This window comes from Mirounga leonina, unplaced genomic scaffold, assembly GCF_011800145.1.
Source record: "Mirounga leonina isolate KUSES-001 unplaced genomic scaffold, KU_Mleo_1.0 Mir_93, whole genome shotgun sequence".
Classification (NCBI taxonomy): domain Eukaryota; kingdom Metazoa; phylum Chordata; class Mammalia; order Carnivora; family Phocidae; genus Mirounga; species Mirounga leonina.
The window spans coordinates 26609200-26624497 of record NW_023270854.1 but is presented as its reverse complement, the minus strand read 5'-3'; the positions used below and the strand labels follow the sequence as shown (position 1 = coordinate 26624497).

The 15298-nt window shown below is 54.0% G+C and overlaps 1 protein-coding gene across 2 annotated transcripts in view; it reads right to left on the bottom strand.

The window, feature by feature from the left end:
• Window positions 1-293: 293 nt before the first annotated feature.
• ST8SIA5 (ST8 alpha-N-acetyl-neuraminide alpha-2,8-sialyltransferase 5) overlaps window positions 294-15298 on the bottom strand; it is a 50335-nt gene continuing 35330 nt past the window's right edge. For both annotated transcript variants that reach the window (XM_034995862.1, XM_034995863.1), the window contains 5 exons: window positions 10183-10269; window positions 6565-6709; window positions 2896-3008; window positions 2063-2155; window positions 294-893 (listed from right to left, as the gene is read on the bottom strand). In XM_034995862.1, the coding sequence (XP_034851753.1) occupies window positions 425-893; window positions 2063-2155; window positions 2896-3008; window positions 6565-6709; window positions 10183-10269 (907 nt within the window). In that variant the 3' untranslated portion in view covers window positions 294-424. The remainder of the gene's footprint in view (window positions 894-2062; window positions 2156-2895; window positions 3009-6564; window positions 6710-10182; window positions 10270-15298) is intronic.

The following is a 15298-nucleotide window of genomic DNA, read 5'->3' as shown; positions in this document are numbered from 1 at the left end:
CTCCCATGTCCGGTCTCCCCCGTTTCCATTCCGGAGGGCCTTCCTCTAGCTGCGACAAGGCCACTACAGTGCGTGCTCTCCCCAGTGCTAAAACGGAGCGCAAATGTGCTTTACTCACTTGCAATCCCCCAGGGCCCCTGATCTTGGGGTGTGGCCCAGCAGCATGCTACCCGGGGGCAGGGTGGGGACACGGGGCCCCGGCGGAGGCCAGGGAGCTTAGCACACAGCCGGCCCTGCCCGGGGCGGGGGGGGGGGGACACGCGGTGGGGGCCAGCCCTGCCTCCTGGCCCGCACCACCCACGCAGGAAGCTGAACGCCGAGGCCGTGACAGCCTGAGCGGCAGCCCCGCCCCGCCCCCGCCCGGCGCAGGAGGGAGAGGAGGAGCGGGGTCCTGCTCGCCGCGGGGCCGGCCAGCCCGCCCCCCTCAGCAGCAGCTGCAGGCGCCCGTGTGCACGCGCAGGATGCCCCGGCTGTGCAGGTGCAGGAAGTTGAAGATCTCGGAGGGCATGGCGTGGAAGCCGGGGCGGGGCTTGACGTTGTCATAGTAGTGGTGGGTGATGTAGAGGCCCGAGGGGTTCATGGGGAAGGCCCAGAAGCCGAACAGGTGCACCTCCTCGCAGAGCTCGAGCGCCGCCGTGGCCAGGATGAGGCCGGTGCTGATGCGCTTGGCGCGCACCCCCAGGCTGAGCCAGTAGCGCGACACGTTGACCAGGTACTGCGGGTGGAAGTAGTACACGGCCTGCGGCGACTCGAAGTCGTCCAGCACGTACTTGACGCGGATGGACACGTCGGTGTTGCGCGTGTTGTAGAAGGCGGGCAGCAGCAGCGACGCGTTCTCGTACACCTGCAGCACCCGGTAGAAGGGCCGCCGCCACTTCTCCAACTTGTGGAACCTGGGCGGGGCCACAGCGACACGGTCGGCAGCCCACTCCCCAGGCCGTGGGCGCCCCGGAGCCCCTGCCGCCCCCAGCCGCCACCCCGGGGCCCCTTCGGGGCACGCAGGGCACTCCAGGCCACCCTGCTGCTCCCTTTCATTTCCTTCGCCTCCGAAGGTGAATGCCCGGCCTTTCTCGGGGACAGCTGTATTTGTGTAAGTGGGCCCCCAGGGACAACAGTGTAGGGACCGCCGTGCTTCACCCCAAGGGGTGAGGGCGTCCCCGGGTGGACTCGGTGCGGCAGGGGTGACGAAGTGGAGGCTCTCCCTGGAGTCCGCAGGCCATTCACCCGAACGTTCGCTCCCAAGGCCCCCAGTGAGGTACACCAAAAGAGTCTGCCTGTCCTCTCAGCCGCTCCTCCCCCACAGCCCCCCCTCCCCTTCTTCCTCACATGAAAGGGCCCTCCTGTGGGCTCATCTCCCTCCTCTCCCCTGCTCCTTCACTCTGCTGACTCCGTTAGTGTCCCTGGGCACCTCACCCCATTAACCAACTCCCCACCCTCTGGTCTCTGGCTGTCCCCCGTCTTGCCCCTAGCCTGACCTGGATGGTGTGACTGTGCCCCTGGCTGGAGTTTTAACCCCTGAACCCCCTTCCCTGAGGCCTCCCACACGGACAGACCCCAGGAGGGGCACTCAGCGGGGACTGAGATCTTTGTGTGAGGCTTCTCCCCAGCGCCGCCGGGACACAGCAGCATAGGAAGCTGCCTGTCCCCATCACACACTGGAGAGCTTTATGGCCCGTCTAGGTGAAGACTGTCCCGACCAGTGCTGTCCAAGGGAACCATCATGGAGGCCACATATGTAATTTTCAACGTCCTAATGATCACATTTAGATAAGCAGAAAGACATGGGTGAAATTAATTTTCATCATATTCTATTGAATGCTCACAGTGTTTTATTTAACTTGATATACCCCCAATACTACTATTTCCACATGTAATCAACATAAACAATTGATGAGCTGTGGCCCATCGTCTTTTCCATGGTAAGTCTTTGGACTCAGGTGTGTGTCTCCCGCTACGGACAGCACCTGTCAACCTGGATGCCGCATTCCCCGTGGCCGGTAGCCACGCGTGGCAGTCAGGGCTGCTCTCCTGGACAGCACGAGTCTGGGGGAGGCTCACTGACCTCTCTGTGATGATGCTGGGGTTCACAGTGACCACATCCGTCTTCACGCCCACATCCATGGTGTACTTCTCTGAGATGGGGGGTAGGTTGCACCTGCAGAAGACACAAGAAGCCTGGCTGCATGTACTCACTCATTCCAGAGGGAGCTGGAGAGTGGGCAGCGCGAGGGTGTGTGGGGAAGGCAAGATAGTGCTCACACGCAGAGGGGTGCCGAGGCAGCCAGCGGGGTGGACCCTTGGTAGCCTGCGCATGGAGGGGCAAGTTCAACTCCTTCCCTCTCCCACCCTGAGTGGCACGGTGATTATGGATCCATGACCCGTGAGACCCCACTACAACCTCACCCCCAATCCCTTTGCTTTAAGCTTTTATTTTCAACCCATCTTCTTGATCCAGGCTAAAGACTATAGGCGAGGATCACCAAAGAGGTAAGAGGGGGCTCTATCTAAGGAAGAAGAAATACAAGGGCCAGTCTCCAGCAAAGCCAACACTGGTGTCTGTCAGCCACAAGGTTGCCCTGGTTCCAAACACTGCTTCTGGAAGAGGAGAACTCAACCAGGGAGGTGGCCGCAACCTCCCATTCTGCAGATGTGGAGACTTGAGGCCCTGACAGGTTCGGCCACTGGCCCCGAGGGACAGGGCTGGAGAAGGGAAGGAACAAGCCAGAGTGTAAAGGTGTGCAGGGGTGGGGAGTGGGGACCGGTCACCTGAAGGACAGCAATAGGGCACAGGGCATTAGGGCATGGGGCTGGGGGCGCCACCAGAGGGAAGGGCAGGGAACAGGAGGGCCGTGGGGGGTAGAAGCAGCAGGTGCAGGGTCGGGGCCATTCTTTTACCGGAAGACAAAGTCGGCGCTGTTGATCTCCCTCCCACAGCGGCTGTTCTTTAGGATGCCTCCGTTGCCCACCACTGCACACTTCTTAAACTGGGACCGGTAGTAGGGCATGTCCTGGGAGAGATGGGCACACAGCTGTCAGGGGCAACGCCCTCCCTGCCTTCTTCCGCTGCGCTCACCCCTGTACCCACGGCCGCCTCTCCGAGCCAGCCTGGCAGGGACTGTGGGGGGAAAGTGGTTATTCCACCTTGCAGATGAGAAGAGTGGTCAGGAGACTTGTTCTCAGTCCCCCCTGGCAATTACGAAAGCTGGAAGAGAAGCGGGGTCTCCACAGCCTTTTTCAACAAGCCCTGGGATGCCTCAGGTTTCCTGAAAGAAGGGAGTACAGGTGATGGCCAGTCCTGCTTGCTTTTGGTTTTCCCAATGTTTGGAAGCTCATCTTCTTTATGACTTCCCAGATGCATAGTCTATTGGCTCGTGCAGATGTGCTGGGGGATGACAGCAGCAGAGATGGGGACAGGGCCCTAAACCTGGCCCTCCCCCCTTTCAGCTCAGGGCAAGGTACACAGGGAGGACGTAGGCCTGGGACACCAAGGTCATATGGCCTGGGACAGATGCTGGGACTTGGCAGCAGCAGGGACAAGAGACCAAGGGTTGAGAAGCAAGGCCACCAGTGAGAGCAGTGAGAGCCTGAAACACCTCAAATCTCTGCAGAGGAAGAGCTCGGAGTACAGGAGAGCCCAGGGACAGTGGCCCTCGCAGGAGCCCTGGGCGTGACCACCTCACAGCACTTTGACCTTGTCACGCCCTGACTGCTGGGCTTAAGTCGGTCTGGGCGCCGGCTGTCCACAAAGGCTCCCTGGCCATGCCTTCCAGGGACCCGAGGCAAGCGCTGGCTGGCCTGAGGAGTTAAGAGTCCTGGTCCTGCCACGTCCCTGCTCTAGGTCATAATCCCCTCCTGGGCAGCCAGGGGCGGACGGAGCCCAGCAGCCACACACACGGCACAGGCAGAAGCACAGACCTGGAGTCAAGGGTAGGGGGACCAACCACCCCAGCTGGCCCAGGATTGGGGAGCTTTGTCTACGATGCAGGACTTTGCTTGGGTCCACCCAGGAGAGTCTGAGGCCAACCAGGATTGGGCGCCCGAGGCAAAAGCCCCAAGCTCAGCCCTGGTTTTGCCCCATCATGAGATGAAGGAACCATGGACTGGTGTTCTGAGTTCTCAGCAACTCAGTTTTTCCACCTGCAAAATTCGGATAATAACATGCGAGTGTCATGCTTTTCAATGCGATGATGCAGAGCAGAGTTTCTCAACTTGGCGCTTGCTGACATTTTGGACCAGATCATTCCTCATTGTGGGGGGCTGACCCGTGCACTGCAGAACGTTTAGCAGCGTCCGTGGCCTCTCCCCACTAGACATCAAGGGTATCATGACGACCAAAATGTCTCCAAACATTGCCAGAGGTCCCCATGGTGGTGTAAACGAAAAGCCTACCCAGTGCGGTGCTTGACCCACGGGTATCTCTGCACGGGGACCAGGTTGTTATTATTGTCATGAGGCCCCGAAGCTCCCCCCGGGGGCCCACAAGCCTGCGGGACTCCCCACCTAGCACACAGCAGCTGGCCAGCCCTGAATGACCGTGGCCCTGGCGGCACCTTGGGCTTCCAGTGGGGCCTGCTGCCAGGTGGCGTCATGGGTCGCTCAATCACACCACAGCGGACCCTCAGGGAGGAGGCTAGATCTGCAGGAGGGGCTGCGTCTGTCTGTGGGAAGCTGTCCCTCAAGGCCCATTTTCCCTGGAGGGAGGGGCCCAGGGGCCACGGGGGGTGGGGGTTGGGGGGGAAGGGTATCTCAGAGCCAGTGGGGAAGACGGCACTGCTTGACTTCCACCAGGGAAAGGAAAACACCAAAGTTATCTTTGGAGAGAGGGAGGCCTTTATGTTCTATGTCAGTGTTTCCCAAACTTCTGCACATCAAAAACAACCTGGAGTACTTTCTGAAAATAGAAATTCCTGGGTTCCATCCCAGAACCATGGAATCAGAATCTCTAGGGCGGGGGTAGGAGACCAAGAAGCTGTATTTTATACAAACCCGAAGAAAGACTTACCTACCCTGAGGTAATACTTCTACGTCACAGGATCTGATTGGGGGGAGGGGGTGGCTCATTATGGCCTCCGGCCTCGGGCCACATCAGACCTGCCCGTTTCTGTATCCACCCCCCTTCCCCCAGAGCTAAGCATGGATTTTATCTTTGTAAATGGTTGGGGGGAAAATCAAAAGAAGAAGATTTTGTGACATGTAAAAATTAGGTGCAGTTCACATTTCAGTGCCCAATAGGAACTAGAGTGTTCCTGGAGCCCAGCCACCCTCACTGGCTCACGGAGGTCTGTGGCTGCTTCGTGCTGGCACCAGAAAGGTAAATAGCTGTGACAGAGACCATATGGCCTGCAAAACTTAAAATGTTTACTCTCCGGCCCTTTCCAGGGAACATTTGGCAACCCTGCTCTAACTCCCTGGGCCTCGGCAGTCCAAACCCATAGCCCTCCGTGGACCCATATGTCATAACTGAGCTGTGTGTCACCCACTGGCATGACCCGCACGAGATGCAAATCCACCTGCTGTCCCCAGCCTCCTGTTCCAGGCCTTGCAAGACCCACCTCGTAGAAGCTGGCTTGTATCCATCATCCTCCAGTGCTGTGATGGGGGAGAGTCTGTGTGACCCTCTGTGCAAGTACCAGAATGCAGGGAGCCCTAGGCTTTGTTTCATGAGCCCTCCCGTGGAAGCAGGGCAGCCCAGACCCTCGGATTTCATCCAGAAAGACCTGAACACACCCCCATTCAGCATGTCTACACTCTGGACCCACTAAGTCCTGCTCTGGATCCAGCAGTCTCCAGGAGGTGCTTATGCACCCATCCAGTGAAATCTTCCTCCTCTTTAGATGATAACCATCAGAATGAGCTGAAAATGCAGGTTCCAGGGCTCCTTCTCTGAGAGTCTGATGCCGCGATCAGGCCACAGGTGAGTGCATATGCCCAGCCTTCAGTGACCTGAGCCGTTCACGCAGGGGGATCACTTACCCTCTTCCCCCTGGTGGCCAGGGAGCCACGTGCTAGCCTTGAAGAACAACCTAGCTCCAGACTTCTTTTATGTAAAGGAGAACAATTAACATCTAACTTGTTAAGTGAGATTCTCTGTTATGAGCAGCCACACCTATTCCTAGCCCAAACTCCAGTGTTACGGACAGGGAGACTGAGGCCTTGGAAGACATCATAACATAACCGTCCAAGGTCAGCCAACGTGAGATCAATCTTTCTCGCTTTGCTTTCTACTGGTTTGTGATTTCTTGGGCACACCTTTGCACAACGTTTTTTGCTCCTGCGCCTGCCTCCAGTGGGAGACTTAATCACTGTCCCAGGTATCTTCAGGATGTCCTCGGCAAGCAACGCAATAACCAAAATTTGATAAGCAAAGTCACTCAAAGAGTAGCCAGTTGGCATTCACTGGGCCAAGACAGGAGCCCTGGAGGGCAGTCTGCTGAGCCAACCAGAGCCAGGACGGTGGGTGCGGAGGGCACGGCAGAGGGATGCCACACCCCAAGGGCAGGGCCGCATAGGGCCATATGGGGTCGCCCCTTTGCCCCGCCCAGACTGCCCTGCCCAAAGCAGCACCTTGGGAAACATGCGGAAGATCTCCTGGTTGATGTGGTAGATGCCGCTGGTGTCCACTTCATACTTGAGCTTCGTCCCCAGGGGGGTGTTCTTCTGGGTGGTGAAGAGGAAGGAGGGGGCATTGCAGCACCTGGACAGAGTGGACCTGCCAGGCAGGAGACAGAGTGGGAGAGACAGGTGACATGGGGCAGAGCCAAGCTTCTGGAAGAACAGGGGGGTCACGGAACTGAGGCTCCTCAAGGTGATCAGGGAGCTCCGTGCCCTCCCACCCACCCCTTCCTGCACTCACCCCCCACCCCACACCCCTGCTCATGCTATTCCTCTGCCTTCAACATGCCTCCCAGTGCCTGGGCCTTTCCTCCTCTCCTCACACCGTCCTTGCTCCCCGTGAGCTCCCAGCTGCCCACCCCACGGACCTCACTGGCCTCCGAAGACCTGGTGCACAGACTGGATACCACCTACTTCATCACCTACCGACTCCCTCCCCACCTGAATGAAAGCCCCTTGATGGCAGGGACCCTGCCTCTCTGGATCCTGCCCGGTGTTAGTCACACGAGTGTGGACAGCCAGCTGCTGGCCATGGTGGGATGAATCACGCCTCACTCGGGCGCTCATCAAGATCCACTAAGCATTCTACTACTTGCTGGAAGTGTTTCTCCAGCCTTGATGGAAATCTGGGGATAGAGAGCTCATCCTTGGGTTCCTGGCCCCTAGCAGACTATAAACAAGGCATTTACCCTGTCTCAGGGGAGGAAAAACCCAAGACAAAATGGTCAATGGAAGCGTGCAATTTCAATCATTTAGAGTTTTAGGAAGGGGGGTCATCAGAAAGTGGGCTGGTGGGCTGATGCTGGACCACTTCCTGCAGAAAGAGGAGTCTGACTGATTTCCAAAATAGGTTCTCAGGAGTTCACTGTTTAAAAAAAAAAAAAAAAAAAGGCGCTGGCTTTCACTCACAAAAAAATACTCAAACAGAAGCTACAGAAGGGTTAAAGCTCAGATGATGCAAGTAGGCTTTACAAAAATAAAAAATAAAAAAATAAACCCTCCTAGGGAGAAGGTAGCTGCTGAGGCAGATTTGGGAGCCGGCCAGGCCAGAGACGGCAGAGTTGTCCGTCATCCCTTGGGTGGGAGCTAGTACTCCAGCTGGTCACTCCCTCTCTGAGGCCTGGTGAGGGGTCGGGCCCTGGGCCCCGCCCTCCCCTGCCCTGGGGGCCCAAAGCCCTCCATAGCTAACAAAGCAGGCCAACTTCTGCTCTCTCACATGGGGGCTTTGAGCCCACAAGGCTCCATTTCTTCCAGAAGCAGCAGTGGGTGCCAAGTCCACACTGGCCTCCTCCCCCCAACACTGGCTCCAGGCACAGTCCCATGCAGCACCTAGGAGGCCCCAGGAGGGATGGGACACCTTCTCCACGGAGCTGGGATGATGACCACCACCAACGTTTGAGGAGGAGCTTTCTGGAAAGTTCCCCTCCAAGGTCTGGGATGGAAACTTGGCGTTGCCACCCTGGTGTCAAGAGGCTTGGGTTCTAGTTTCTGGTCTGCTCCCACCAGCGGTGGGGCCCTGGTCAGGTGTCTTCCCTAGGCTGGACCTCAGCTTCCTCGTCTGTAGAATGCAGCCTTGGCTGGTCCACCTCTGACCCTCTGTAATTCTGTGACTGTAGGTTGCCAAAGCCAGGAAGGTTATAAAATTATTTTTTATGACTTTCTCTCTTGCAAGGGTTTCACTGGGGCGCTCAGCTGTCTGTTGGTCACAGAGAGAGGCCTTTCCTGTGGAGTGCTGAGTTTCAGAATGTGACTAAGGCCTCCCAGAGTGGGGGCCAGGCAGAGGCCATGGGTCAGCATTGGCCCATTTAGCTTTGCTGGTCCAGGAACTCAATCTTGTCAGCCTGCTGGAGAGTACTCCATAGAGGGTGACTGACTCCCATTAACCAAGTTCACGAATGACTGATACGTAAACCAGAATGCCAATGTGTCTATTTGTAGGCAGTAGGGTGGGGGAAGGCCTCAGTTAAAGGGCCCCTCTCCTACAACTGGAAAGCTCATGTCCCTCTTCTAGCACACCCCTTCCACGCCGCCCACTTCACCGTGCCAGGCTCTTACAAGCCTGAGTTAAGAATCTCATCACGGTTTAATGAGCTTGTGACGAGAGCAAAGGGAGGCCACCCAGTGGCCTTAAAGGTTTTTCCATTTAAAGCCTAGCAAGACCTGATGTCATCTCCCTTTTCCACATCTGACACTACTCCCCACCCCCCCGCCGCCACCGCCCCCGGAAGGGTCCCGGCTGCCCCGGAGCCTCTCCCCAGGATAGTGCCGGCTGATCCCTACTGAAGGCCCCCACACTCATCCTTGTTTTTCTTCTGTCACCTCACCTTCCTGTTGCTTCCTTATTCCCTTAGATTTGTGAATCCCAGCAAGGAGACTTCTGGGCCTCTCTCAGCTCTCAGCCCGGACAACATCCTTTTGCATCCCATGGACCTCGACTAGGCTGGGTGTGGATGAGCCACACCACCAGGACGCTCAGGCCTCGGCCACCCCCGGGGGCGTCTGCCCATGCAGTGCCCACCGTAACACCTCTTGCTAAGAGGCAGATTTGGGGTGGCACCTGCCGCACAGATCTTGGCCCTGTTCCTGCTTCCCAGCACTCTGCTCCAAGTTCACGTTTGACTTTTATGATGGGGCATGTGGGGCCTTAGCCAGGAATCCGCAGGCTCATCGGGGCCTCTGGGTCGGGGCTGCTGGCACCTTCTCTTCAGGGGTTACCACACTAGACATCCTCATTTCTAGAAATGTGCCACTTAAAACCACAACTCGGTCTCTAGATGGGGCCCGGAACTGCAGCAAACTGGAACAAATGACTTCGAAGGAAAAGACAAAATGCTGAGTGTCATTTGCTTTCCACAGCCTCCCGGGTAGGATGGCCGCGTGCTGACGCCTCCTCGGTACATGTGAACTCCAGCCTGACTTGCCTGCCTCCGGTTCATGCACACATTCCTAGAATCCTACCGATTCCACTCCGTGAGCTCCATCTGCACCACAACAATACTGGGAGCTCACAGGAGTTCAGCGAAGGAGAGAGCCTACAGTTCCCACCGATCAAAAGGGATTTGTGGACACATGCTGGCTGCTTAGCTCTCGCAGACAGGGGAACCTGAAGCTACAGTTCTTGCCTCTCTGGGAGCTTATAACCTATCACTTTGGGTGAGAAAGCAATCAGAGACGAATCTGCAGCAGGCCTCACACGTCTGGTGCAGGCTGCCCCACGAGGGGGTGGCGACAGGGGGCGGCCAGAGGAGATGCTCAGCACGCCTTCTCGCTCAGGCTTGCTGGAGACATGGAGCCCAGCACGGCACTGTGACGGGCTGTCGTGGAGACAACACCCCCGCCCCGCGGGGCTGCCGTGAGGACGAAGGGCCGGAATGTGGGGGACAGCCGCCAGCAAGGTGCCCATCTCAGCCTGTGCACTGAGTCAGAACCTCCCCACGGCCCAGATCCCAAAGCCCAGGCGGGGTCAGCTCTGGGGAAGATGAGACCGGGGCGGGGCCCTGCAGGACGGGGTGGCAGGAAGGAGAACAGCACCAACGGCAGGGCTGGGGAGGGCAGACAAATCACAGATACTTGAACTGGTTGGCTTCAGAGATATTCATCGCCCATCTGCACATCTGCAGGCTCTTCCATCTGTCGAACAGCTCCGACTGCTTCACCCTTTGGGAGGCGAGGACAGAAGAGCACGTGAAAGGGGCCAGGCTGGACAGAGTGTCGGCATTCCCAATCCTCCCTTCCTGCTCCCCAGGTGCCACATCCTGGGGTGGTCCTTTCCACGAAAGGTGTTTTCTTATTTGGGGTATTCTGGCTGCTCCGGCATCTGGGGCCTTGCTCATTCCTAGAGATAGCCAACCGCCCTCCTGCAAGCATGCCTTCCACCTTCCTCATTGTCAGTTCTGTCAACGGAGCCACCAGCCTTAAGGGAACTCAGGAACGCCCCGAATTACAGACAAAATCCCCTGTCTGTCCACCCATGTGCATATCTTAGGGGAGAATCTGAAGCTTTCATTGGCTTCCCAAAGAGGTCTTTGATTCTAAAAACAAGGCAAATACTCACTTAACCGTAAAGTAAAAACCAGGTTCATTCTACAGAGCTGGGTCCCCTGTGTTTCGTTGGCGGGGAAACAGCTGCTCCCAAAGAGGGCAAGCCTCCCCCACAGAAGGAACGCACACATGACGGTGCGGGGAGGGGTGATTGCCGGAGAAGTCATACCGGATGGCAGCAAAGTGTGTGGATTTTGGAGCTAGAAGAGGAGCTGGGCCCCGGACCCAGTCCAGACACCTCCTAACTAAGGGACTTCAGACAGGGTATTTGACCTCTCGGAGCTTCATCTATATAATGAGCATAATAATAGATTATCACTCACAGTCCCAGATCTGTTAAGATTATTAAATAAAATGATACAATAAAGGGCTAGGCATGGGAAGTGCGCACGGAAAGTTCCTGAGAGAGGAAAGTTATTTTTATGGTTAAACCGCACTGACATGAGGATGCTTGCTCACGATCCCCTGACTTTTCCCTTTTGTAAAACCCATAACCTGTCCTTACTCACTCCTAATTTTTCCCACAAGATAGTAAATACTGTGGGGTCAGGGGGTCATGTCTGAGGTCACCCCCATAAATCCAGTGCTAAGGCACATGGCCAATGTGTGGGAAATAAGTGTTGAGCATATCAATAAATTAGTGAATGAATCCATAAGTCTGGGTTCAAATAGAGTCTATAATTATTGATTGTACTCCTCTATATGGCACGAACTGGGGATAGAGCAGAGAACAAAACAGCTTGCTGTTCCCATGGAGCTTAAATACTAGTAAGGAGGCAAATGGAAAACAGATATGTATGCATATGACAACAAAAGCACAAATGACAAAAGCAAAAAGAGACAAGTGGGATCATGTCAAACTAAAAAGCTTCTATACAGCAAAGGACCACAACAGAGTGAAAAGTCAACATACAGAACAGGAGAAAGTATTTGTAGACCATATATCTGATAAGGGGTTAAAATCCAAAATAGATAAGGAACTCCTACAACTCAATAGCAGAAGACCAAATAACCTGATTTTAAAATGGGCAGAAGTGGGGCACCTGGGTGGCTCAGTCAGTTAAGCATCTGCCTTTGGCCCAGGTCATGATCCCAGGGTCCTGGGATTGAGCCCTGCATCAGGCTCCCTGCTCAGCGGGGAGTCTGCTTCTCTCTGTCCCTCTGCCCCCCACACCGCTCGTGCTCTCTCTCCTCTCTCTCAAATAAATAAATAAGATCTTTTATAAAAATTAAACAAAAAATAAAAATAAAATGGGCAGAAGACTTGAACAGACATTTCTCCAAAGAATACATCTAGATGGCCAACACGCACATGAAAAGGCATTCAACATCACTCATCATCAGGGAAGGGCAAATTGAAACCCCAACGAGATATCATCTCACACCTGTTAGGATGGCTAAAATCAAGAAAACAAAAAAGATCACCAGCGTTGGCGGGGATGTGGCAAAAAGGGAAGCCTGGCACAGTGCTGGTGGGAATGCACACTGGCATGGCCGGCATGGAAAACAGCATGGGGTTTCCTCCAAAAATTAAAAATAGAACTACCCTATGATCCAGCAACTCCACTTCTGGGTATATACCCAAAAGAATTGCCATCAGGATGGGAAAAGAACTAGGTGCACTCCCATGTTCACTGCGGCATTATTCAGTAGTAAGCAGGGTATGGAAACCAGCTAAATGTCCCCTGATGAGTGAATGGATAAAGAAAATGTGCTACAGATGTACAGATGTACAGATGTACAGTGGAATACTCTTCAGCCTTTCACCAGAAGGAAATCTGCCATAGGTGACAAGCTGGATGAATCTGGAGGACATCATGCTGCGTGAAATAAGGCAGTCACGGAAGGATGTACATGACAGGATTCCACTCATGGAGCATCTAAATAGTTGATCTCAGAGAAACAGAGAGTAGAATGGTGGTTGCTGGAGGCTTTGGGAAAGAGAAAGGGGGAGCTTCTGGCTCCTCCACGATCTACTTATTCTAATGAATAAGTGCTAGAGATCCGTTGTACAACTTAGTGCGACATTTAACAATACTGGATTATACGTTTAAGAGGGCAGATCTCGTGTCAAGTGTTATTACCCCAACTAAGAAAAAGAAAACAGATAATAATACCATGTCAGGGAGAGGTGAGTGCTATGAAGAAAAATGAAGCAAGGTAAAGGAACTAAAAAGTGACTGTTTCAGAAGGGTTGGTCAGGGAAGGCTTCCCTGAAGAGGAGAACTTTGTACAAAGAACTGAAATGGTTGGCGTGAGCCATGTACACATCTGGGGAAGGAGTATTCCAGGCAAAGAGAAAAGTGAGTACAAAGGCACTGGGGCAGGAACTTAGTTGGCAGGTTTAAGGAGCTGGAAGGAACCCCTCCTTCCAAGCTGATGCCTTCCTTCTGGCTTCCCCAAACCTCCCACGGTAGCCCTCACGTCTCAGGTTAATGTGACATCAGAAGAGAGGCATTACATAGCACCCCCCGCCTCACCCACTCTTCCCTCCCCTGCTCTCTGCAACCTATAGGCCCCTAGAACAGCACCCGACATGGCCAGTGCCTCAGACACCTCCTGGAAACACAGTCCTCGCAGGACTGCAGGCCGGAGTCCCAAGTCCAACTGTCACCAGCATCTGGGTCCCGTTCTCTGTGCCTCCAATGCCTGTCACGCGCTGGACAAAGGCTGGGGCCCGAACACCCAACCTTGAATCCTGGCTCCATCCCCAACTTGCAGTGTGACCTTGGACAAGTCATTGAATCTCTCTGAGACTTGGATGCTTTATCTGTACAACGGATATAATAACCTCTGCCCTGCTAATCTCCAGGGTTGTCAGAAAGATCAAATGAGATAATATGCATAAAAATACTTTATAAATTGCTTTACAAATGTAGAGATCACCTTTACTTTAAAGATGAGGGGTTGACCCCAGGCTCTGATCTCCTTTCTCTGCAGACACCACTAAAATTCCAGAAGAGGAATAAAAAAGTTATAGACCTACCAGATGAATAGAATGATGGCAGTGGGGGGAGTTCAGTGGAAGAGAGATTTCGACAAGTGTGTGGAAGGAGGAGGGGGGTCATATGGAGGGGTGACATGGCCCAGAGACAGAGTCCAACCCCACGGGCCATTTTTAAAGGGGGTGGAGGGTGGAGATGGGGCATGGTGCTGAAAATGAGCATCAGCTGTAAGTCTGTATCCAGAACCATCAAACCCACCCCCACAGCAGCCAAATATTCAGTGTCCAGCAGAGGGAGGGGAGGGATTGAATCAGACTGTCAGTTCCTACCAAAAAACAAAAACAAAAACAAAAACAAATTATCATTCCCAGTGAAAAGCTTTGGACATTCTAACAGCAAAAGGAGTAGCATCTCCAACAATGACTCTTGAAGAAGGCCTGCTCTCCTACAGAGTTCCTAACAGCTTTTTATTGTTCTAAATTTAAATATGAATAAAATAACCAAGGATCACCTGGTTAACTGGAAGGAAACAGATGAAGACAAACCATCACTTAAAATATCCAAAGAGAGGGGCACCTGGGTGGCTCCTTCCGTCTGCCTTCTGTCAGTCTGCCTTTGGCTCAGGTCATGATCCCAGGATCCTGGGATCAAGCCCTGCATGGCGGCGGGGGGGGAGTGGCCGGGGGGGGGGGTTCCCTGCTCAGCGAGGAGTCTGCTTCTCCCTCTCCCTCTGCCTCTCTTCCCAGTTTGTGTTCTCTCTCTCAAATAAATAAATAAAATCTTTAGAGAAAAATATTGGAGGAACCAAATACAACTTTAAAATACTCTACTTAGTGTCTCCAGAGAGTCTAAAAGACATGACATCCTTAAAGGTCGGAATAGATTGCTCTGAGGACAAAGAAAGAGCTCTAGGGTGGGAACAAGTTCGTTAAAAGAATTGGAAAATGAAGTCAAGGACTTTTCTCAGAAAGTGGAAGCAATGGGCAGAGACAGAAAAAATGGCATCAAACAGGGAGCGCTACATGAGCGATCCAGAAGGTCCGGTGGACAACCCTTAGAAGGACCAGAAAGAGGAAGTAGAGAGGAATGGAGAGAAGGAAATATTTTATTTTATTTTATTTTTAAAAATTTTACTTATTTATTTGACAGAGAGAGACACAGCGAGAGAGAGAACACAAGCAGCGGGAGTGGGAGAGGGAGAAGCAGGCTTCCCGCGGAGCAGGGAGCCCGATGCGGGGCTCGATCCCAGGACCCTGGGATCATGACCTGAGCCGAAGGCAGATGCTTAACGACTGAGCCACCCAGGCGCCCTAGGCAATATTTTAAAAATCCAAAAGAACGTTCAAGAGTTTGGACATGAGCCCCGGATGAAGAGGTCCAACAGCCGTCTATCCTGAAGCATATCATCCAGACATTTCAGAACCACAGGATCCAGAAACACTCCAGAGAGAAGAAAACAGGTCGCCTCCAAAGGAGCAGATGGCATCATGCTCCCATCGCCCTGGACACTAGAAGGCGATGGGGGAAGTCTTCAGCGCGTTCAGGGGGAAAATGATTTTCTCCTAAAATTCCAACCCCACCAAACCAACAATCAGGTATAAGGGAAGAATTAAGTCATTTAGACATAGAACTCAAAACCTGACCTCCTACCAATCATTTGGAAATGACTGGAAGATGGGTAGAAGCAAAATGAAGGCGTA